Here is a 21,792-nt window from a genome sequence, read left to right on the forward strand (position 1 = left end):
CAGAAATTTGTTTATACTGTTTATATACATGGGTGTTTTTTTTTCAAAAAGAGAAACTCAGGTTGGCTAACACAAATTGGTGTAATCGGAACAAGGGCCTTGTGTCACCTTCAGTGTCCTGCAAAGGGCTGGCTAATGACATAGTCAGAGAAAGAAGAGGCTGGGTGGCTACTTCAATTAATGAAAGGAGCATTCTCTCTCCCACTCACATGTCCCCTCTGCACACATGTCCTTATGCTTAATAGCTTAACTGTTGAGCCAGTGTTTAAAATATGAAGTCTAAATTAGACTATGGTCAATACTATTCGTCACTGGATCAGAAGGATGGAGGAGGAGAGTGGGGAATGGAGGGCTTAGTGAATCATTCCCCTTCTGTCTTCTCACTGAACTGATAACTATTGGTATAAAACCAATGGATTAGAGAAAATCTGCATAAAGTCGGACATTCCCTATGGTTATATTATACCCCTCAGACTTCTCCATAGATGCCCAACAGGCTTATTTCTTGTAACCCTTTAGCCATCTTATAAGGACTTCTTTTCCACTGAGCCTTTGCTTTGCTTGTCTTTTGAGGCATTTGTTTTGCATTGCTAATTTTTTACCTTCTGATACCTTTTATGTTATTAAAACAAGTATTATAGAAATATATATGATGGTATAAAATATGGTAAATAGTGTTTATTTTTATGTTATAGTTTTTAATTCTGTATTTTATATCAAAAACCATTTGGGGGCATTGCTTTGTAGAAAAGAAGAATTTTTTAAAATATAAATTTCCAATCACATCATCCTCTGAACTTTCAACAGAATTTGAACTATGACTTTTTAGCCAAGGAATCTGTTTGAGTTTTGAAGTTGATTCATTTTGTCTGCTTTATTACTCATTGACATTTCAGATAATCTAAGCATAACTGCTGGTTATATTTTTCTTCAATTTGATGTACATTTAAAATATGTCATACATATTTGAAGAATCAAAGAAAGAAGAAGCAATTGGGGAATTTTCTTGACAAACAATTCTTCTTTTCCAGGTTACTTTAGGGATTTGACCAGGCCAGTTCCCAATCCTGATCTGTTTTCCTCTCCCTCATTCAAATGCTCTCAGGATTGCTTGGTGTGTGTGTGGTGGTGGGGTGTGTGTGTCTTTTTAATTTTCAAAACAAAGTTCTTCCTCATACCTGAGGAACTCCGAGTAGGCAGAAAACCCTGCCATGTCTGTGAGTGCTCTTATTTTATTGGCCTACTGATCGGCACTTGATCGTCTACCGTAGCTGGAGGGAATGATGATATGTGAGCATGCACTTTTTCTCATATGTATCATTTTCTTCTTCCTGTAACAGGGTCCACCGGGAGCAGCTGGGGCAGAAGGAAGACAAGGTGAAAAGGGCGCAAAGGTAAATTCAATGTTTTTCATGTTACAGAAATAGCTTATTGTTTCTGACATTTTGTGGCAAATGACATCACCGTTCTGTCCTTTCTTCTTACTTGTATATTTAACATACTAAATCAAAAATAAAGGATAGTGGAGTGCACTAAAGGCCAGTCCTTATGACTTGGTTGACATATGAAGCAAGCAACCTATCATTCAGCCACATTTCTTTTTTCAGTGTGTCTGCCTGAGTGATATCCATTGCATCTGCACTGAACACTGTGCCATATCTGGTATTATCACAGGGCTCTGTGAATTTGACCTGCCAACAAAATAAACATAGATAGCTTGGCTTGTACTCTAAAGGCCAAGCTACAAGTAATGAGTGATACTTGAATGGCAAGTGAATGGCAACCCTAAGTCTAGAGCCAAAAATTCTAGAAGAATTGTGGATACACAGCATTTATTCGCATCTGCCAAGGAGATCACAAATAATAAAAAGCCTACAAGCATACCACTTTAGAAGAGGGAATTCTGACTGAAAACAGACCAGTTGGATTCACACTTCTTTGCTCTAAACCCACATAGAAACTGAGCAGTGTGTCCATCTGTCAGAAGCAATGAGAACTTTCCTCAGTCTTTGCGCCAATAAGACTTGGACTTCAGAATGCTGAATTCTTGGCCTGAACATAAGGAACTTCTTCTTAGTCTCCTCCTCTTTATTCTTAAAGGTAAATAATCAATTAATGTTACTTTGTTCACCTGGTATATTTTTATAGGGTGAACCTGGTGCAGAAGGAGCTCCAGGAAAAACAGGCCCAGTTGGACCTCAGGGTCCTGCAGGGAAACCTGGCCCAGAGGGACTTCGGGGTATTCCTGGACCTGTGGTGAGTGTAATAACCATCACCTTTTAAATGACTTCATATTTTCTGTAATACACTCTTACAGAAGAATCTTAAATTGTCTTTTCCCTATAGGGTGAACAAGGCCTACCTGGAGCACCGGGTCAAGATGGCCCACCAGGTCCTATGGTAAGTACCTTTTCTTATGGGATTTATTTTAAACGAAACAAGTTCTTAATCGTACATCCTATATTGAAGATGCTATCAAATTCCAACCTAATGGAAATATCTGCTGGATTTGTTGTTGTTATTGGAATAAAATTGGGTACAAACAAATCCTAGAACTTAACACAGTGCAGCAAAAGTTCTTTCAGGCTGTTCCAAGTACAAGAGCCATATTGGGTCTTACCACTCAACATATATGCACAAAAGTATCCAATGTGTCACATGGCACAGCAGCAGAATTGTACCCCATGAAGCCAGACGAGGTGTTTGGAAATGTACATCAAGGCCTAGCGCAAACTAGACATTTCTTCATGACTCTGGATTTGGGACATAATATACAATTGATGGCACAGTGTACTGTCAATATCAGAGACCAACTGAAAGTCATGGCTCTGTTTTTGGAGCCAGCAACCATTTAATAGAGCATCATGTGTTTGGGGTAGAGATGGGCATGAACCGAAATACGAACCAAAGTTTGTGACAAACTGGGCCGGTTCATGGTTCATGAACCAGTGGTTTGTCAGAGCCCATTTCTGACAAACTGCCATGAACTTTAGGTTGGTTCAGTTGGTTTGTTTTTTGGTTTGTCACTGCAGACAGTCTGGTGCCGATCAATCAGTTTCCTAGGCAACAGGGGATGGACTTCCTGCAGACCTTCTGCTGACCTGGAAGTAATGTTTTGCTAACCTGGATGTGACATTTTCACAAACCAAATGAACCGGTTTGTGAACCGGGACAGGTTCATGAAAGTTCGTGATTCATGGTTCATAAAATGCGACAAACCACAAACCGCATGGTTCTTTTTTTTTTTCTGGTTCATGCCCATCTCTAGTCTGGGATGCATACTATATTGATATAAAATGGAAATCAATCTCAGATGCAAACCTACAAACATTTTAAAAAGAGGAGACATGTGGTATGATCTATCAGGTGCTAATGCTTTGAGCCAGTACAATAAAGTTTATGATGATCTACCAGGAAAATCTCTTTTGCAAGCATGGATGATTTTGCTTTCATTCTTCCTTGAGGTATTTTACCTCTCTTAAATCCATGCATTCATTTAAATCATGTTCCTGAATACGTGGTAACATACCTGTAGCTAACGTAATATGTGAAATGGGGAAAACAAGCTTAGATTCAACCACTCCATGCAGCAAAGTATGTCGTCTTTGGCCAACTTAAGTGCCTCTTTATCCAATATGAGAGCTCGTTAAGTTGGTGGAGCATCCTTAGGCCGGTGGAAGTCTTCAGACTTTGTTGACCAAAATGGTTGGATCTAGGCTAGAGATTTCAACTGCAGTGTCAGTGATTCTGGCTTCTGAATCTCTAAATTTAAAGTAACAGCTTAGCTGGCTCTCAAATGCAACCTTAGATCCTAGTACTTAGTTGTGTATCTCTGTAGGAACCAGGAGAGCTACACTACTAGGTTACTTGCAGAAAAGGTGTGTCATGCATTCCCACTTGTCCCAATATGCTTTGTGAAAATTTGTTAAATGTCTAAGAGGAAAAAAATCATTTATTTTTATTGATAGACTGGAATAGGATAGGATGGAAACTAAACATACAGTTTGAACAGGAAGGGGTGCATTAATTAGCTATAGATTGTTGAAAATTTAATACTGATTGCCTCTTAAAAGTTCATATACCACAAATTCTGACCAAGTTATGTACAGTGGACTGCATTTGTAAGCAGAACAGCTATTTCAAATTTGTGTATGGTTAAGGGTCACACAGATTTGCTCCTGTATCATTTTTCCACAGATGGCCACTAGCAACAGGCAACCTATGATGCTGTCTCTTAAAAAAAACACACCTTCCTGTTAGCACCTCTCCAAACACCACAAGTACATGTGAAAAGAGTAATTGATACACATCAGTAAATGAAAGACTTTTCCCCACTATAATTTGCCAATATAGATTTTTTCACGTAGTTCTCTACTGATCAAATATCAGCAATATCCTTTGTGCAAATCAGAAAAGATTGATTAAATTTGTAGATGAATGGTTTTTTCCCCCCAATCCTGGTTGTTGGGAATAAAATTAAGGAATTACCTGAATAGAAGAATTAGCCCATAATGACAAAATCTTCATTTACTATCTTCCCTATCCTAATATTTCCCTTCTAATTGCCATTAAAATTACCTTAGTCCAACTGTTCTTTAACGGATGTATGAGCTTTCTCCCCTAATGATTAAGTGTCTTACTAACATACTTCCCTTATATGCCTGTAAACAATATGGCATGAAAAATTATCAAGGAGAGGCGCCAAAGGAATTCTGAGAAAAGTTTATCATTAAAATGTGCTCTAAGCATTTATAATGGTGGTGAAAACCCTGATAAAGAATATTTGTCCTGTATAAATCAGAATTAGTTGGGGTTCTAGATTTACTACACTACTACATCTTCCTTGGTCTGCAGCAATATCATTGAAAGAAGAAAGCCCCAAAGAATATTAGATTATATTGAACTCAACAAAATGAAAAAAATACATGAATTGTGATCCAGAGAGACCACGGAGAGTGGTCTGTGCAGTTCAAGATCTCCCAACAAACATTTGTCAGAGTATCACCTACTTGGTGAGTAGCAGGGAGGGATAGAGCCAGCACCAGAGATAATAGTATTGATCATATGCCAAGTACTATCTTCATGGTTCAGAATGACTAGACACGCATGTCAAATGTGCCTCAATGATGGATACAGAGTTTTCCCCTCACAAAGCATTTTTTTTTTACATCTAGAAGGATGGGCCACACAAGTAAGCCTCCTTGTCTTGCTAGCGCTGTTTAAATATAACCACTAGCAAAATAAAGTTACAATACATCAGAATATGCTTTTAAATGACTTGTCCATTAGTAAGCTTTCTCATTGCTGCATGGGGATTTCAGATGCCCTTTAAGGTGGGGGTCAAAATCATGTATGCCATTAGTGCAGTGAACTCCTGTGATAAGCACATGGTAAGGGCACGTTCTTAAAGGTCACCTTTTGCCCTTTGATGCATAGCCTGACATTGTCTGTTGAATGCTTCAGAATGTGATTCTGTCTGTATTTGAAAAACCTTCAACTAAATATCATGAACTACAAAAGGCAGCCTTATCTTCATTGAAAATTGTTTTCTTTGATATTCCTAGGGTCCACCTGGCTTGCCTGGGCTAAAAGGTGATCCAGGTTCCAAAGGCGAAAAGGTAAGCAAAAATATACTATTTAGTATATATAGTATATTACGTTCTTTCCCAAGGTAATGTTTATTTAACTTGACATTCTGATTTCAGATGTATTACTGCATTCACAATTATTTATATATTTTAGGGACATCCTGGTTTGATTGGCCTGATTGGACCTCCAGGAGAACAGGGGGAAAAGGGTGACCGGGGTCTGCCTGGCACACAGGGATCCACTGGAGCAAAAGGAGATGCAGTTAGTAAAAAAAACTTTCCCCACTTTTCATATCTTTCCTTACCATATTATTTCATGCATATTAATTTTTCACCTTCCTCAGCCTACTGCACTTGTAATTTTTATTATTTGTTTTCTGGAACTGTTCAACATCAAAGAGCTACCACCTGAAAAAACACAAGCTGTTTCACTATTCAGTCTACCCATGGGGCAACTATACAGTTATATAGTGAATTAGTTAAAAAATGCAAGTCCATGTAATGTACAAAATGCACTTGGGCAGCTGCCTTACACTTAAGTGTGGCTTGTACAGGAGATCTTCATAGACCAAGCTCTTGCTTACTTTGTTTAGATTTTTTTAAAATTTGCAAAATAAAAACTGCCTAAAAATGTATATCATCATATCAACAGGGATTTAAAAAAGTATTCCCCAAATTCAAGTGCGAAAGCATCTCCATAGAAGGAGCTTTCAACCTTCATAAATTAGACTATTCATAATAGCCAAGATAGTTGCAATTTAGTGGACATCCAGTAAGCAATAATTTGTTACTTTTTTAAAGTAAATGGAAGGCTGTTCTTCCTGTTCATGCATGCTGTTATTTTATTCATCAGCGTTACATACTTTCTCGCTAACTCATCATTTGAGAATTTTCTCTATTCTTCTTCTTTTCTAGTACCCATCAACAAAGCACCCATGAACTTTCCATAGTTGTTAAACTGTTTGACTCAGGCCCTATTATTTCTATAATTATAAATTCCCCCAAATTTCTTAACCCCTCATGCATAACATCTACTTACTTTGCTTGATACCTTTAGCAGTCCCCAGCTGAGTTGGCAAACTCTTGTTTAATCCTTTCCAGGACATTTTATTTTGTTGCTTAATAAAGAAAGCAGAGGTTGATTAGAATAATTAACCTTGTACACATTCTTTTTTTCCAGGGAATTCCTGGTCCTGCTGGCCCTCTTGGGCCCCCTGGGCCCCCTGGTTTACCTGTAAGTAGCTGCACCAAATGAGTCTGGATGTATATTTATGTATGCATCACATTTGTAGCTTTGCACAAATGTGACATTGTCCAATAACATCTTTGTGTTACTTTTCTTTTAGGGTCCTCAGGGTCCCAAGGGTTCTAAAGGTTCAACCGTAAGTATCTTCAGTCTCTCTTTTCCGCTATTGATATTATGTTGTTCTAATCTTTGTTGTGTAAATTTTTTTCACTGCTAATATGGAGTTCCTTGTACTATTTCACAGGGCCCTAGTGGTCAGAAGGGTGACAGTGGTTTAGCAGGACCCCCTGGTCCTCCTGTAAGTAAAATTCTTTCTTAATTAATGAATGTTACTTATGCTAAAGATACTGTTTATGCTAAAGCTTTAAACAAAATGAGAGATGTGTCGCTTGGTTCAGTAGGATGGTGATGGCAGCTAGTGTTCTTTAAGGAAATTTAGAAGTACATTGTTTTTAAGAAAAAGGACTTCTGTTGGATAAACAGGTGGCAAAAGTGGCCAAGGGTGCCTTTCACCAGCTCCAACTGGTGAGCCAGCTGCAGTTCTTCCTGGGTGGGAAAGATCTTGCCACTGTAGTACATGTCCTGGTAACATCTAGATTAGATTACTGTAATGCAGTCTGCGTCAAGCTGCCCTTGAAGACTGCAGAAGATACAGCTGTTACAGAATGCTGCGGCCAGACATATTACTCTAGTCTTTTTCCATCTACACAGGCTCCCAATTTGCTTCTGAGCTCAACTCAAGCTGCTGGTATGGCTTGGGGCCAACATATCTCCCATATGAACCTACCCATCCACTCTCATCATCTTTGGAGACTCTATTTCAGTGCTCCTGCCAGTTGAGGCTAGGAACCCCAAAAAGTGTTCTGGCCTCAGGCTTCTGAGTCTGCGAGCCGTCTTGAGAACCAGGACATACCCTGCAGGTGTTCACTAGGCAGGGTCTGGAGCAGGATCTAGCACTTAAAGTTGTGGCCTTGTGAATAGACATGGGCACGAACAGGGGAAAAAACCATGAATATGCTGCAGAAAGGAGGGGACGGGGCAGGACAAGTTTTTGGGAAGGGTCATGGCAGTTCCTGAGAGGGAGAGAAGGAAAGAGGGAAGATGAGGTGTTCAGGGAAAGGGGGAACAAGGGGTTCTGGCTGCAGTAAGGCACCTGACCCGGAAGACGCATTGACAGGAATGGGTAGACACCGATCCAGCAGTGGCTGCTGACATGACCCACTTTCCTGCCTTTGCAGAAAGGGGGATGGGACAGGACAAGTCGTTGGGAAGGGTCATGGCAGTTCCTGAGAGGGAGAGGTATGGACCGGGAACTGGAAAGCTCCCAAGCATTGGGAGTCCTCATCCGTGGAACATATAGAGGTACTCTGCGGTGGCAGCTAACATCACCCACCTTCCTGTGTAGGTGAAAAGGATGGGATGGATGGGACAGGAGAGGTAGTTGGGAGGGGTCAGAGTGGTTCCAGAGAGGGAGAGGAAGAAACAGGGCAGCGGCAGCAGCTGCCATCGCCGACCTTCCTGCCTTTGAGGAAAAGACGGGAGTCACGGGACACATCCCCCCCCCCCGGCTCAAACAGGTCCAGTCAGTCCCATTGACAGGGGAGCCACCATGCTGTGCAACCATGCTGTACCACTATACTGTACAATTATACATGCAATCTCAGCCATGCTGTCCCTCATGACCAAGGAAGCAGCAGTAACATGGTAGTCCCTCGTGAAGTGGCGGCTGACATGACCCACTGTCCTGCCTTTGTGGAAAGGAGGGGATGGGCAGGACAGGAAAGGTCATTCAGAAGTGTCGGAGTGGTTCCACAGAGGGAGAGGGAGAAAGAAGGACCAGCAGCCCCGAGAACTGAGGGGGGACAGCAGTTCCACACCACTCCAAGACACCTCACCTGAGCAGGCAGTACAGGCAGTACTCATAACAGTTTGGGTGGCACCGCCAGACACCAGCCACCTTCCTGCCTTCGCGGAAAGGATGGGATGGACAGCAGAGGTCTCCAAAGGGTTCGTAGAAGGAGAAATGGGGACCGTGTGAGTGATGAAATGTGCAGACATGAACCACCTTCCTGCCTTCGTGGAAAGAACAGGAGAGAAAGGACAGGAGAAGTCGCTAGGAATGGTCAGAGTGGAAGCAGCCCGATAACTGAGAGGGGCTAGTGCAGTTACCCACCACTCAGACACCTAACCTGAGGAGGCACTACTCACTACTGAGAGCCTTTCCTGCCTTTGCGGAAAGGACAGTAGTCGAGGGACCCAATCCCCCCTGCACAGAGGGCACAGCAGTTGCAATGGATCGGGGCACTGTGCGGCTCAACCAAATGCCCAAAGGAGGCTGCTGCCAGCCTCACCCATCTTCCTGCCTTTGCAGAAAGGATGGGATAGGTGGGACAGGAGAGGTCGTAGGGAAGGGTCGGAGTGGTTCCATCCAGAGAGATAGAGGTAGAAAGAGTGACGTGGAACTTTTCAGGGAAAGGACAAAGGGTTACCCAGCGGAACAGGAAGGATCAAGAAGACCCTAACCTATGAGAGCCCTCAGCCGAGAAACCCACTGAGCTTGCCTCTGGACCTTTGCAGCCCCAGGATCTGAGGGGAGCTAGAGTGTGACATCAACACTCCCAGATACCTTTTTTTTTAATAAAAATTTTATTGAATGGGTTAACATATTACATAATACACAATGCATACTCATTTACCCTTATAATTACAGTATATGCCCCCTATCCCTTCCCCCTCCCCCTTTTCCCTTTTTGACTTCCAACAGCACTAAAACCCCTTAATTTCTTATTGTTATCTCTAATTACTATGTAGTCCCTATTATCTAAGGTAAAGTTCATGTTCATTCCCATGGCTCATATTACTTAATAACTACCTAAAGTCCACAGTTGTCCTCTCACATCCCATTTATTTTCCACATAGTCCTTAAACTTCTTCCAGTCAGTTAAAAATTCATTCGGATTCTGCTCTCTCAATTTCCTTTTCAATTTCTCCATTTCCGCCATGTGCAACAGCTTTTGGATCCATTCCTCAACTTCTGGTATGTCTTCTTGTTTCCAGTATTGTGCGCAAGATTCTTGCTGCCACAATCATATAATATAACAAAGTTCTGTCCCTCATGTTAACTTCTTGCATATTCAATCCTAGCAACAGCATTTCCGGGCTCTTCAACAAATTACATTTCATAATTAACAGCATTTCTCCATAAATCTTAGACCAAAACATTTTGGCCTTTTCACAGGTCCACCACATATGGTAAAAGGAGCCCTCATGATTTTTACATTTCCAACATTTATTTGACATTGCACTATTTGTGTTTGCTAATTTTTTCAACACTCCCAGATACCTGACCAGCTCAGGCACTAATAATTATCTAGGTGAGCCCTCAGCAAAGGTGCCCCCTCAGCTTGGCCCCTGGCATGGGAAGCCATGGTGATACAAATGCCCACATCTTGTTGAGTCCTCCTGAACCCTCAACCTCACCGTTCTAAATGGCACTGTCCTCGACCCCAAGGGAACAACCTCCACAGGGGTGGCCTGCCTGACCGTGCCACTCGCACCTGACTCGAACGTGCCAGCCCTCATTCGAGATACCTGCTGGACTCGATGGGCAAGGGTGCGCTGCGACAGCATGGAGAACCAACGGGCAAGATGCTTTAGTAGCCTGCAGAAGCCCATGCACTCCACGATGGATAGTGGCAAGCCATGTAGGGCAATCGTCTCTGCCAAGACGTGAAGGCCCGCCTCCTGAGCCCTCAACCTCACCATTCTAAGTGGCACTGTCCCAGACCCCAAGGGAACAATCTCTGTGAGTGTGGCCTGCCTGAGCTCTCCGCTCCCACCAGTATCACCCTCAGGGCAAGGATTCTTGCTTGGGGTGGATTCCAGTGACCCTCCCACTGATCCTTTCTCAGAAGAGCTGGTAGCCCTCTCTCTCCCCCCAATGGATGTTTTGCTGGGCGAGGACGGAGACCACAGGCTCGGGTGGTGCCTCTTCAGGTGCTTAGTCAGGACCGTCAATGACAGGTGCTTTGGGTTATTGCCCCTGCGCACCAAGACATCACAGCCACAGCACCTCACCACACGGGGGTCATTAGGAAGGGCCTGAAAGTGCCTCCATATGGAGGCATTGAAACGTGGACCACTAACTGTCCCAGGGGAAGGAGGACGAATGGTTACAGGCTGCGCTGCGGAGCTGGCCACGGACGACGGAGTGAGGGGTAGAGTGCAGGCAGGGACATCTCCGAGAGTTTGGATGGGAACGGGAGGGGTGTTTCGTAAAACACAAAGCATTCCTCCAGGGATCCCTCACCCCCCTCCTCAAACTGTTGAGAGAGATCCTCTCCCCCAGCAGAGAGACCTCTTTGGCCATCTCCACAGCCCCCACAGGTGAATCTGGGGGAGCAGGAGTACTCTTTGCTGCCCCTGAGCCACATCCAGTACTGCTTGCCATGAGGAAACCAGGAGGACTACCTTTGCAATTCCCCCCACGACCACCTGTGGCCACCACAACATGAAGACTCATTGTGCCACCAAACTAGAATTAAGGAGAACTGAAAAGGAAAGAACACTGTGAGCTCTCAGCAGAAGTGCCCACCACAGAACGTGGCCCCAGAGCCGGACAGCAGCCCAGGAACCAGAGGCTGAGGCTAGAGCCCTAGCCCAGCACACCCAGAAGCCTGACCAGATCAGGCACTGAAATAATAATAATAGTCAGAGTGAGCCCTCAGCTGAGGTGCCCATAGAGGTTGGCCCCAGAGCCTGGCAGCAGCCGTGAAACCAGAGGCTGGGGCTAGAGCCCTAGCCCAGCACACCCAGAAGCCTGACCACCCGATGAGGCACTGATATTGATCATCATCATCATCATCATCATCATCATCATCATCATCATCATCATCATCATCATCATAATGTGTGAGCCGAGGTGCCCACAGAGCTTGGCCCCAGAGCTGGCAGCAGCCCTGGAACCTTAGGCTGGTGCTAGAGCCCAAGCCCAGCACACCCAGAAGCCTGACCACCAGATGAGGCACTGATATTGATGATAATAATAATAATAGTCAGGGTGAGCCCTCAGCTGAGGTGCCCACTGAGTTTGGCCCCAGGGTCTGGCAGCAACCCTGGAACTGGAGGCTGAAGCCCTAGCCTAGCACACCCACAAGCCTGACCACCAGATCAGGCAATGATGATGATGATGATGATGATGATGATGATGATGATGATGATGATGATGATGATGATCAGTGTGAGCCCTCAGCTAAGGTGCCCATTGAGCTTGGCCCCAGAGCCTGACAGCAGCCCTGGAACCAGAGGCTGGGGCTAGAGCCCTAGCCCAGCACACCCAGAAGCCTGACCACCAGATCAGGCACTGATATTGATAATAATAATAATCAGGGTGAGCCCTCAGCTGAGGTGCCCACTGAGTTTGGCCCCAGGGTCTGGCTGCAGCCCTGGAAACAGAGGCTGGGGCTAGAGTCCTAGCCCAGCACTCCCAGAAGACTGATCAGATTAGGTACTGATAATAATGTGAGCCCTCAGCCGAGGTGCTCACTGAGCTTGGCCCCAGGGCCTGGCAGCAGCACTGGATCCAGAAGGGATCGATTCCTATCCCACAGAAAAAATCCCAGCTCCAATGCACTCTCCCTGTCTCTCTCTCAAAAGGCTATCAACAGCTCTGTCCCACTCCACTGCTTGCTGAAAGTGAAAGCCAGAACTGGGAGTGCAGTGCCCTTTTATAAGCAGAGGTCTAATTGAGAAAAGCAGGAGTTCTGTGGTTGGCAGTCAGAACATGCCTAACAGGGTTTCAGGGATGAGATTGGAGTTCCCATGGCCACAGAACACCCCCCTACTCCCTCCCTCCCCCCTGGTGTCTGCTCCCATGTTACCAATTGTTACCAATTTGCAGTTCCACACTTGGAAGGAAGACCTGCCCATCAAGCTAAGTTGGGCTTTGATTGGAGTGTCCAGGGTGACCAAGGGAGTGCAGACAGAGTTTAGGCAGTTGCCGAGGCAATTGATTTAAGGCGCCTGAGTGTCTGGCTTCCTGAACAGCGGACAAACGCAATAAACGAGGCTTGTGACAACTACCTGTTTGTCTGGAATGGCACCACATGAACAGCCTGTTCACAAAGAGACGAACGGCCTGTTTGTGTCTTTTTTCCATTCGTAATGCTGTCTACTTGTAAATTGGTTGATCCAACAAAGCCTGTCATCCCAAGTCTTGGTTTAAGTAGGCTGGGGTGGAATTGGCCCCAGCTGCTCTGCTGACAGGTGCTGGACTTTCTGAGATTATTCTGTGCACTGGCCAGGATCCATCCCCAGTTCACTGCTCTAGCTCTACTATGGGACAATGTGTAGCCAGTCTGGTACTTTACCTCCTCTGTACCAGGGCTTTTTTTCAGCAGGAACGCGGTGGAACGGAGTTCCGGAACCTCTTGAAAATGGTCACATGGCTGGTGGCCCCACCCCATGGCTGGTGCCACTGAGCGGCGCGGAGGGCAATCTAAACTCCCCTCTGTCTGGAGATCAGGGGGTGGGGCCACCAGCCATGTGACCATTTTCCCCAAGGGCAACCCACTGAGTTCCACCACCCCTTTTCCCAGAAAAAAAGCCCTGCTCTATACTATGTCAGCCCTGACTTTCTGCTGCCGGCATTCCTGCAGACCAGGAGAGGGTCCTTGGGGACTACAGGCTCAGGTTCAAATCCTGCCTGGTGTCCATTTCAGGGGCTGATGGTGAGGTTTCCTCACAGGCTCTAACAGGGTGTCCTCTGGCACTGATGAGATGCCCCTGCAGTGCTGGGTCCTTCCTGGTCCATTTGGTCCACCACAGACATTACTGTGGCTCCTCCTCTGGGGATTCTGAGTCAGAGTCACTGAATTGGACAGAGGAGGTCATGACAGAAGGGGTCTTCTCATTTGGGGCACCGAAATTTTGGAACTCCCTCCCCAGAGAGATTTTTCTGTTTTCTTCTACAGTTGTCTTCCACCAGCAGCTGAAGACTTCTGTTTTGCTTGGAGTCCCCCTAAAAACTGTTGTTGGCCCTCCTCCCTAGTTGTGTTATGTGAATTATGTGATTATATTTTTATTGAATTGTTTGAATATTTCATATATACTCTATTTTAAATTTTGATTTAATGTCTTAAATATTTTAATGTTGAAAGGTTTTAATGTTTGATGTTTGCCACCTTGGGGACAGTATTTGGGTTGAAAGGCAGCCTAGAAATGTTTTAAATAAATAAACAAGTATGTAATAAAAGACACACTGACCTCTTCTGTATCCTACTATTCATCTCAATGAAGTTTCATATCTTTTTCTAGCCTAAGGAGCTTTCCTTCAACTTTGTTCTATCTGTGGAATAGGAAAACTTGAAACTTTGCTGAGTAGGTTGTAAGATACAGACAAGAGAGGTAACATTAGCTCTGTCCTGACTTTTAACCATAGTTTTTGGCTAACAGCAAAGTAGCCCCACAAACGTGAACCTGTTTCAGGTCTACAAAACTTGTGACCCAGTAAAACAATATAGTCCCTCCTCCATTTAAAATGGTCCATAAGGGCTCAGTATATTTTTTGGTTTTGCTGCCTGATTGAGGTACATAAAGTGGAGCTGTCAAGCACCTTGTGCATAACAGTTTATAACTGACATACTTATGTTTTCTTGGTTGTGTAGGGTTGGCTTGTTTGAAATCACATTTCGCATGCAAAATAGGTAAACAGGTTGAGGCTTATATATCCTAGAGATTGTCTCTTCCTTCATTTCTGGTTACGAGCACTGGTGATTCAATGGTGTATGTCTTTAAATGTACCTTCTGTGCAACAACTTCCAACACAAATATTTACAGAAAAGCATAACTTGTGGTTTTTTTTTTCATTTTCTTCTGGAAGTTCATCTGAGCCTGGACAGCTTTCCAAGGCAATGTTAAGATGTTTTCGTATGTGCAAGCATTTATGTTATGTACATGTTGTAAATGTGTGGCTTTATATATTTTTAATGTCTTATAATCTTCATGTAGTCATCTTGGGGTACATGAATAGATATAGAATCTCTCCGGCTGTCCACTTAAGCTTTGTTTCTATTTGTGTAGCTTAAAACAGAAAAGAATGACAAAAGGTCATTGGTTTGTTATCCTTAGGGCCCTCCAGGTGAAGTCATTCAGCCTTTGCCAATCCAGTCACCCAAAAAGACCAGGAGATCTTCAGATGCCATGTTAGCAGATGCAGCTGATACTATCCTTGATTACACGGATGGCATGGAAGAGATTTTTGGTTCATTGAACTCTCTGAAGCAGGATATTGAGCATATGAAATACCCAATGGGGACTCAGAACAACCCAGCCCGAACATGCAAGGATCTACAGCTCTGTCACCCGGACTTCCCAGATGGTATGTTAATGTTACATGACAAAGCCTAATATATTGAAACTGTGATTTGCTAAGCTATAATGTCAGGTCGTTTATTCTAGTTAAATGGTTAATGTAGCCTCTAAAGAAAACTAAATGAAATGTTAAAACCCTTCACATAGGTTAAAACCAAAATATTAAAGACCTTTATAAAACTTAAACACCATGTGAAAGAATTCTGTGTATCAAAAAACAGTTGAGCGTTTTAACGAAAAAATAGTATTTTTCTAAAATATTATTTGCTGGAGTTTGAAAAATTGCTTTATAAGGTAACAATATTTCTTCAAGGTTAATATAAAAAAAAATTCCAGAAATCCCAAAGAACAACACTGCAGATGTTCAGGTACTTTGATTGTAAGAGTGCTAGAGGAAAGTTTGTGCCATTTGCTGTCTTTATTGAGAGGCATAGGAGAAGGGAGAAAGAAATTTACATACCAGTGGGTACTGCTAGTTGGCAGAAAGAGATGGGGTGGGGAATAGCTGGACAGATGCCAGTCCTGCACAACCCAGCTATGCTAGATCAAATTAGAAAATCCTGTAATGGATCTGGGAAGACAGATCCTGATGGGTTGGATTAAACCAGGTTAATTTAGTTTAATTTGGAAAATGCATCAGGTTTACTTCTCAAGCTTTTTCAGACATGGGCTGGGGGAGCAGAGACTGTATCCCTCAGCCCATGTCTCATGTTCTCAGCTGGCTTCTCTCCTAGCCTGTCTGGCTGCTGCAGCCTCCTGTCCAGTGCCAGCCTTACACCTTTCTCTTGCTACGGAGCTTGCCTTAGTGGCACTGAGCCACTTTGCACTGCAGCCCACTGCTCTCTCACAGCTGCCTGTTCCACATCTGCTGCTGCCTACTTTTCTCCACCCCCAAGTTCCAAAAGAGCCCTTCAAGCCATCACTGCCAGATGCCTTTTAAACCATGGCTTGCCTCCCCACTCCTGTTTGGGATTCTCTAGTTTGATGTGGAGTCTCTGGTTTGACAGAGGTCCCCTTACTATAGTTGGTTCAGATTGCATTGAGAGTGGGACTTGCATTGGGACTGGCTTTTGGCTAGCGGTTGCCTTTGCTTAAGGGTTCTCTTTGCCTGGAAATCTTTGGAAATGTTTCCCCCACAGGAAACAATATAGTGGCTGGAGGCAGCTTGTTCAGGGCCCCAGAACTGGACCCAGGGTCCAATCTTCCTGAAACTTGGGGGGTATTCAGTGGACAGGAAGGAGTAGGCTTCTTGCAAATTTGGTGGAGTTTGCTTGAAAAAATTCTTGTTCATAATTCATTTCAAAATCTACCTAATGGCACCTCACTTCAGAAATAATCCCTGACTTGTACGGCAGTAATAGGTGAAGCCAGGGGTCATTTCGTAGAAAAAGAGCTGCAGGAACTCATTAGCATAACTCATTAGCACAACTCATTTGCATATGCCACACCCCTTGACATCACCTATCCTGGCTGTTTTGGACCCAAACCTGGCCATTCAGGGCCAAAATTGGGCCCAAAATGGCAAAAGGGGCTGAAAATGGCTGAAAAGGGGCCGAAAATAGTCAGGATTGGGCTGCTGCTGAGCAGGAGAGGGATCCACCACCCAGAAGAGGCCCAGTCCTGGCCGTTTTGGGACCTATCCTGGCTGTTTGGGGTCTGATCCTGGCCATTTTGGGCCCAAATTGGGCCATTTTGGCCCTGATCCAGGACGAAATGGGCCCCAAATGGCCAAAAATCAGGTGGGTGTGGCCACCTGACATGTGACTTTTTTAGAAAACTACCAGAACTGTGTTCCTGTGTGTTCCCCCTCCAAATGAGCCCTGGGTGAAGCACATCTCATAATTGTACATATCTCAGGATTCTGTCAGGCCTGCCTAGGGGATTCTCTCAGAGCGGAACTACAAGTGACAAAAGGCACAGATTGGACACTTGTCAGCTTCCCTCAAGTTTTGATGGGAAATGTAGGCAGCTCGGCGGAATGTTGGACAAGTGACAGTTGAAAAGTCCATTGGACAGCAGTCAGAGAGACAAGCCGCAAGACTAGGATGCCTACATTTCCCATCAAAACTTGAGGGAAGCTGACAAGTGTCCAATCTGTGCCTTTTGTCACTTGTAGTTCCGCTCTCAGACTCTCCACTTCATCCAACATGGTTGCATGAGCTAAAGGTCTTTATTCAGATAAAACTTCCTAGAAGTGCTCTGTTACATAGAGATTGCCCAGAATGCTGAAGTGCAGTTCTCCCCAAGAAATTATGCCCTAGTTCTCTTCCCCCAGTCCAGTCAAAGTTCCCATGCCTGGTTCCCACACAGCTGCACTGATAAGGTCTCTTAGCAAAGCTTAGGCATAGTGAAGGAAGCTATACTACAGGAAGAAAGCCCATTCCCCCCCCCCCTCCAGTAGACAGGCATTCACAGTCATGTCAGGCAGGTTGGCTTGCCTGCCTGACAGATTCTTGATAGATGAAAATAACAAAGAACGATGTACCTATCTTTCTTTTAGGAAGGTCTCTATCCTCCCCTTCTTGGCTTGAAAACATTCACAAATAAAGATGCAAGATGAGTGTATGTTGGCTTAACTAGTTTATTTAAATGCCCGAACTATGTCATAAGCGATGGTCCTATTTAAGAACAGCCAGTGCTAGGCAGCCTTTCATGACTACTGTAACTTGCTCCAGACGTAGCCAGCAATTTTTTGATGATTGTGTTTATGCTGCACATGAACTCTCTCAACATGTTGCACAGACAATTCAGGGTATGGTTGATGCTGCTCAGCGCTGAAGGCATTCCCTCCCATGTCACTCCACCATACAATGAATGATGGACTATTGCACTGACAGCCTTTCATCATATGATAAGTCATAGTGTTTGCCAATTCTCCCTCGCTGTCTTGAGACCCATATAATAAAATATAAGCTGTATTGTTAAAAAGGAAAGTGATTTACAAGTATCTCAGGTGGAATTGTTAGCTTTCTTGTAAGGTTTAAATGGAAGTTGGTGTCCTCACACTCTTCCTGCTTCCATATTCCTTTAAATCACTATTCATTTTCCCGTCCTTAAATCCTTTCCTCTGACAGAAGCAACAAAATTATGTTATAGTGAATAAAAGTTATTAGTTTAAAGACTGAAAACATGGTTTAAAAAGCAACAAAAATGACTAAAAAGTACAGGAAGCACAGAGACTTCTGTAGAAAATGTCATGCTACATACTTTTATTGGTCAGAAGACAATTTACTTCTTACGGCCAACATTAGCATGAGACACAACAGATAACAAACAATGGAGACATTTCTGCGTGTTGCTTGGCTGAGGTGTTCTGGAGGGAAACTTTAAAATATCAAGCAGGATTCAGGGCTCTTTGCAGAGTTTTTGTGTTAGCCATTTTGCAACTATTTTACCCCGTCAGTTACAGGGTTTTGTTACTTTGCAATGTTGTTGTTGTTGTTTCTTAAAAAAGAAAAATGAATTGGTTGTTTTTCAACCAATCAGGCAGGAGGATAAAGAGGAGGGTGAAAGGCAGGGCCAGGGCCTAGCCTCACACTGAAGAAAACATGGTGCACTTCAAAAAAGCCATGGTTTGATGAGGAAAAAAGTTCAGATATGTGTGCAGGGCGAAAAACTGCAGAAAACCCCTGGGAAAAATTGATTCTGCAGCTGATGCAGCCTTTAACCATGCAGAATGCAAAAAAGAAAAAAGTTTGGGAAGCAGTTCAGAAACTGAATCAGGGTATTTTGACCATGCATGCAGAACTCTGGAGAGAAATCAATGCAGTATGAAGCCAGAACCGGTGAAAAAGCTCCATGTGGAAAGGACTGCCAGCTCAAGAAATAGAATAATTGCTTGATAAACCCTATTTCTAAAAAGGTGCATTAGCTCTTTTCACATAGGCACATGAAAATACTTCTGCCTATATAGCTCATCTACCAGTCCTTGGTTGGGAGGGAGCAAATGAGGGGCCTCAGCACTTTGAAGTCTAAACAGCTGTCTTCTCTAACTAAAGTGTGATGCATCTTTGGAAACTTGCTGCTTGTGATTCCTGCTGAAAAGTACTGAGATGTATGGCAGGACAGGCAGGAGTCAAGCTAGGAGTCCAGTAGCCAGCCTCAGAGATAGGCAACAAATTCATAGAGCAAAGAAACACTGGAACTGAACTGAAGAGAAGTCCAAGGTTAGACAGAAGTGTGGTCAAATTCAGGCATGAGGTTACTCCACCAGGCCATCCAGGGCAGAGACACAAACAGTCTTTGCACTGCAGACAAGCTTCACAAAGTGAAGAGCTCAGCCTGGAGAGTGTAGTTTCAAGGTTTGTAACTCCGAGCGGGGTCTTATTATACTTTTCAGTCAGTGACTCCCAGACGAGGTGTGCTTCTCCTGCAGGCTGTCTTGAGGAGGGTGCTGGGCTCAGAAGAGAGTGATGCTAGCAGCTTCCTGAACACAGAACAAAGCTTTGGAGCTGCTGACCCTAGGATCTGTGTTTGAGCCCCCCCAACACCTGACACTGTGTGTGCTTCTAAGTCCCTTGAAATGCTACTTAAAGTTTATTTTTTTTAAAATGCCAGAGTCTTTAGAGTACGAATTTTGGAACTGTACTTTGAGAACAGGAAAGAATATTGAGAACTTATTATTCTTTGTGATGGCACAAAAATACTCATTTTATTATTAAAGTTTTTACAATCTCATTTAGATGACAGTAGACCTGAGAATCAGTTCAATTGATTCCTCAAAGTAATTCTCTTCTTCATTTCAGGAGAATATTGGATTGATCCAAACCAAGGTTGTTCTGGAGACTCTTTCAAAGTGTACTGTAATTTCACAGCAGGTGGAGAAACTTGCATCTATCCTGATAAGAAATCAGAAGGAGTAAGTAACAAGCATTACTGTGCTCACTGTTGACTGTTCCTGCTGTGTTGTGTAAAGACTGGGACTAAAACGGAAAAAACACTGTTACATTTTCATTCACATGCATCTTCTTGAAGGATAATTGTTCCATTTTATTTGCATAAACTTGAATAAGGCAGCAAAATGATAATGCGACATGAACATAGATCCAAATCCTTCCCCAGTTCTACTCAGATGCTCATTTATGCAGATGTTTGCTGGCTGCACCTGCTTGCTAACTATATTTTTCATTGTCATGCCACAGCTGTACAGCCGTTTTAATGAGAGCATAAAGCTCATTCTGAGCCAAAGAAAATGAATCCTTTCTTTTATTGTTTAAAAAGCTACTTATACTTAACCCTTTATGAAATGCTGTCCTTCTCATGAAGAGTAGCCATTGTTCTTGTCAAATCTTATTTATTTATAGTCTGTCTTTCTCCCTGAGACTCAAGGCGGATGACACAGTGTGTGTTAGTACAGTCAATTTTAAACCAGCAGTCATTCTATGCTTTACATTGGCTATATCCACACTATAAACTTCTAGGGGTGTGCACAGGAAAAAAATAGGTATTCATTTTGGAATTCTGAAGTTGGGGGGGGGGGGGTGGAATCTTGCATTCTCCAAATACTGAATTCATTCTCTATTTCGATTTGGTATTACAGAGCAAATTTGGTAAAATTTGGCCATTGTTTCCTATGGGAAACTCAATTCGTTTTTTCGTGGCATGGGGGGGTGTCATTCTTTGACTGCATTTCACCAAATTTGCAGGGAAATTACTCCTAACTGTTCTCTAAATACCTCCCAAGTTTCGGAGGGGCCATTATATGCCTCTCCAAAGAAGGTGCCCCCAGATACCTCCAATCTCCATTATTCCCTATGGGGAAAACTATGGGGGCTATCCGAAATGGGTTGGGGTGGTATTTTGCAAGTAAAATTCACCCAATTTACCAGAGATCTACTCCTGACTATCCTCTAAAGACCCCCCCCCCCCCAAGTTTCAGAGAGATTGGATGCCAGGGTACAATTCTGTGAGCCTCTGAACAAGGTGACTTCAGGCACTCCATTTGTTCCTATTTTGAGAAAAAAACTCCAAGTTGACTCCCTCTGCAGAAACACATGGACCAAGGCTGCCATGGCCAGAGGCACACTCCTAAATACAAGCTACACACCAGACAGTCCAACATAACAAAACTTACATCCACCCTGAGCTGGCTGACCAGCCACTCTCCTTTGTTCCCAATGATGAGAACTTTTACAAGCAGAATTGCATAAGATGGCTCCCACCCATGTGTGCATTTGTTGCGGCAACTGAATCAATTGTCCTTCTCCTGCTGGTTTTCTACCTAACTTTTAAGTCTTAGGAAGAGCATTTCCCCCCACCTCACAGACTTGCAGAGGATGCAGGCCACAATGTGGGCTCACCTCATTCTTTACTCATGTAAGCTGTTAAACTGTGATTTTGTGGTTTTCTGTGTATGAAACTTATTCATTCTGTGCATTATGATGTCTTGATATGTAAATGTTATTATTGAAAAAAAAAATTAAAGCCCAATCAATTAATGTCTCTGGTTATATATTAAATAACCAGATCTGAGTACTGGATATAAATTTCTCTCCCGGTATGATTAAAACCAGGCAGAAAGCCTTTTTTATGCAGAACTCTGTTAATTCTCACTTCTCTCTTGGCTTCACAATTAACGTTTAACTTCTC

General features: G+C 43.5%; 1 protein-coding gene across 1 annotated transcript in view; it reads left to right on the forward strand.

The window, feature by feature from the left end:
- The window catches only part of COL11A1 (collagen type XI alpha 1 chain), a 368,205-nt gene that overhangs the window by 337,310 nt on the left and 9,103 nt on the right, over positions 1-21,792 (forward strand). The window contains exons 55-64 of the mRNA XM_054980352.1: positions 1,341-1,394; positions 2,149-2,256; positions 2,347-2,400; positions 5,565-5,618; positions 5,743-5,850; positions 6,769-6,822; positions 6,935-6,970; positions 7,079-7,132; positions 14,962-15,211; positions 19,950-20,062. Of these exons, the coding sequence (XP_054836327.1) occupies positions 1,341-1,394; positions 2,149-2,256; positions 2,347-2,400; positions 5,565-5,618; positions 5,743-5,850; positions 6,769-6,822; positions 6,935-6,970; positions 7,079-7,132; positions 14,962-15,211; positions 19,950-20,062 (885 nt within the window). The remainder of the gene's footprint in view (positions 1-1,340; positions 1,395-2,148; positions 2,257-2,346; positions 2,401-5,564; positions 5,619-5,742; positions 5,851-6,768; positions 6,823-6,934; positions 6,971-7,078; positions 7,133-14,961; positions 15,212-19,949; positions 20,063-21,792) is intronic.

Source organism: Eublepharis macularius, chromosome 5 (genome assembly GCF_028583425.1).
Source record: "Eublepharis macularius isolate TG4126 chromosome 5, MPM_Emac_v1.0, whole genome shotgun sequence".
NCBI lineage: Eukaryota > Metazoa > Chordata > Lepidosauria > Squamata > Eublepharidae > Eublepharis > Eublepharis macularius.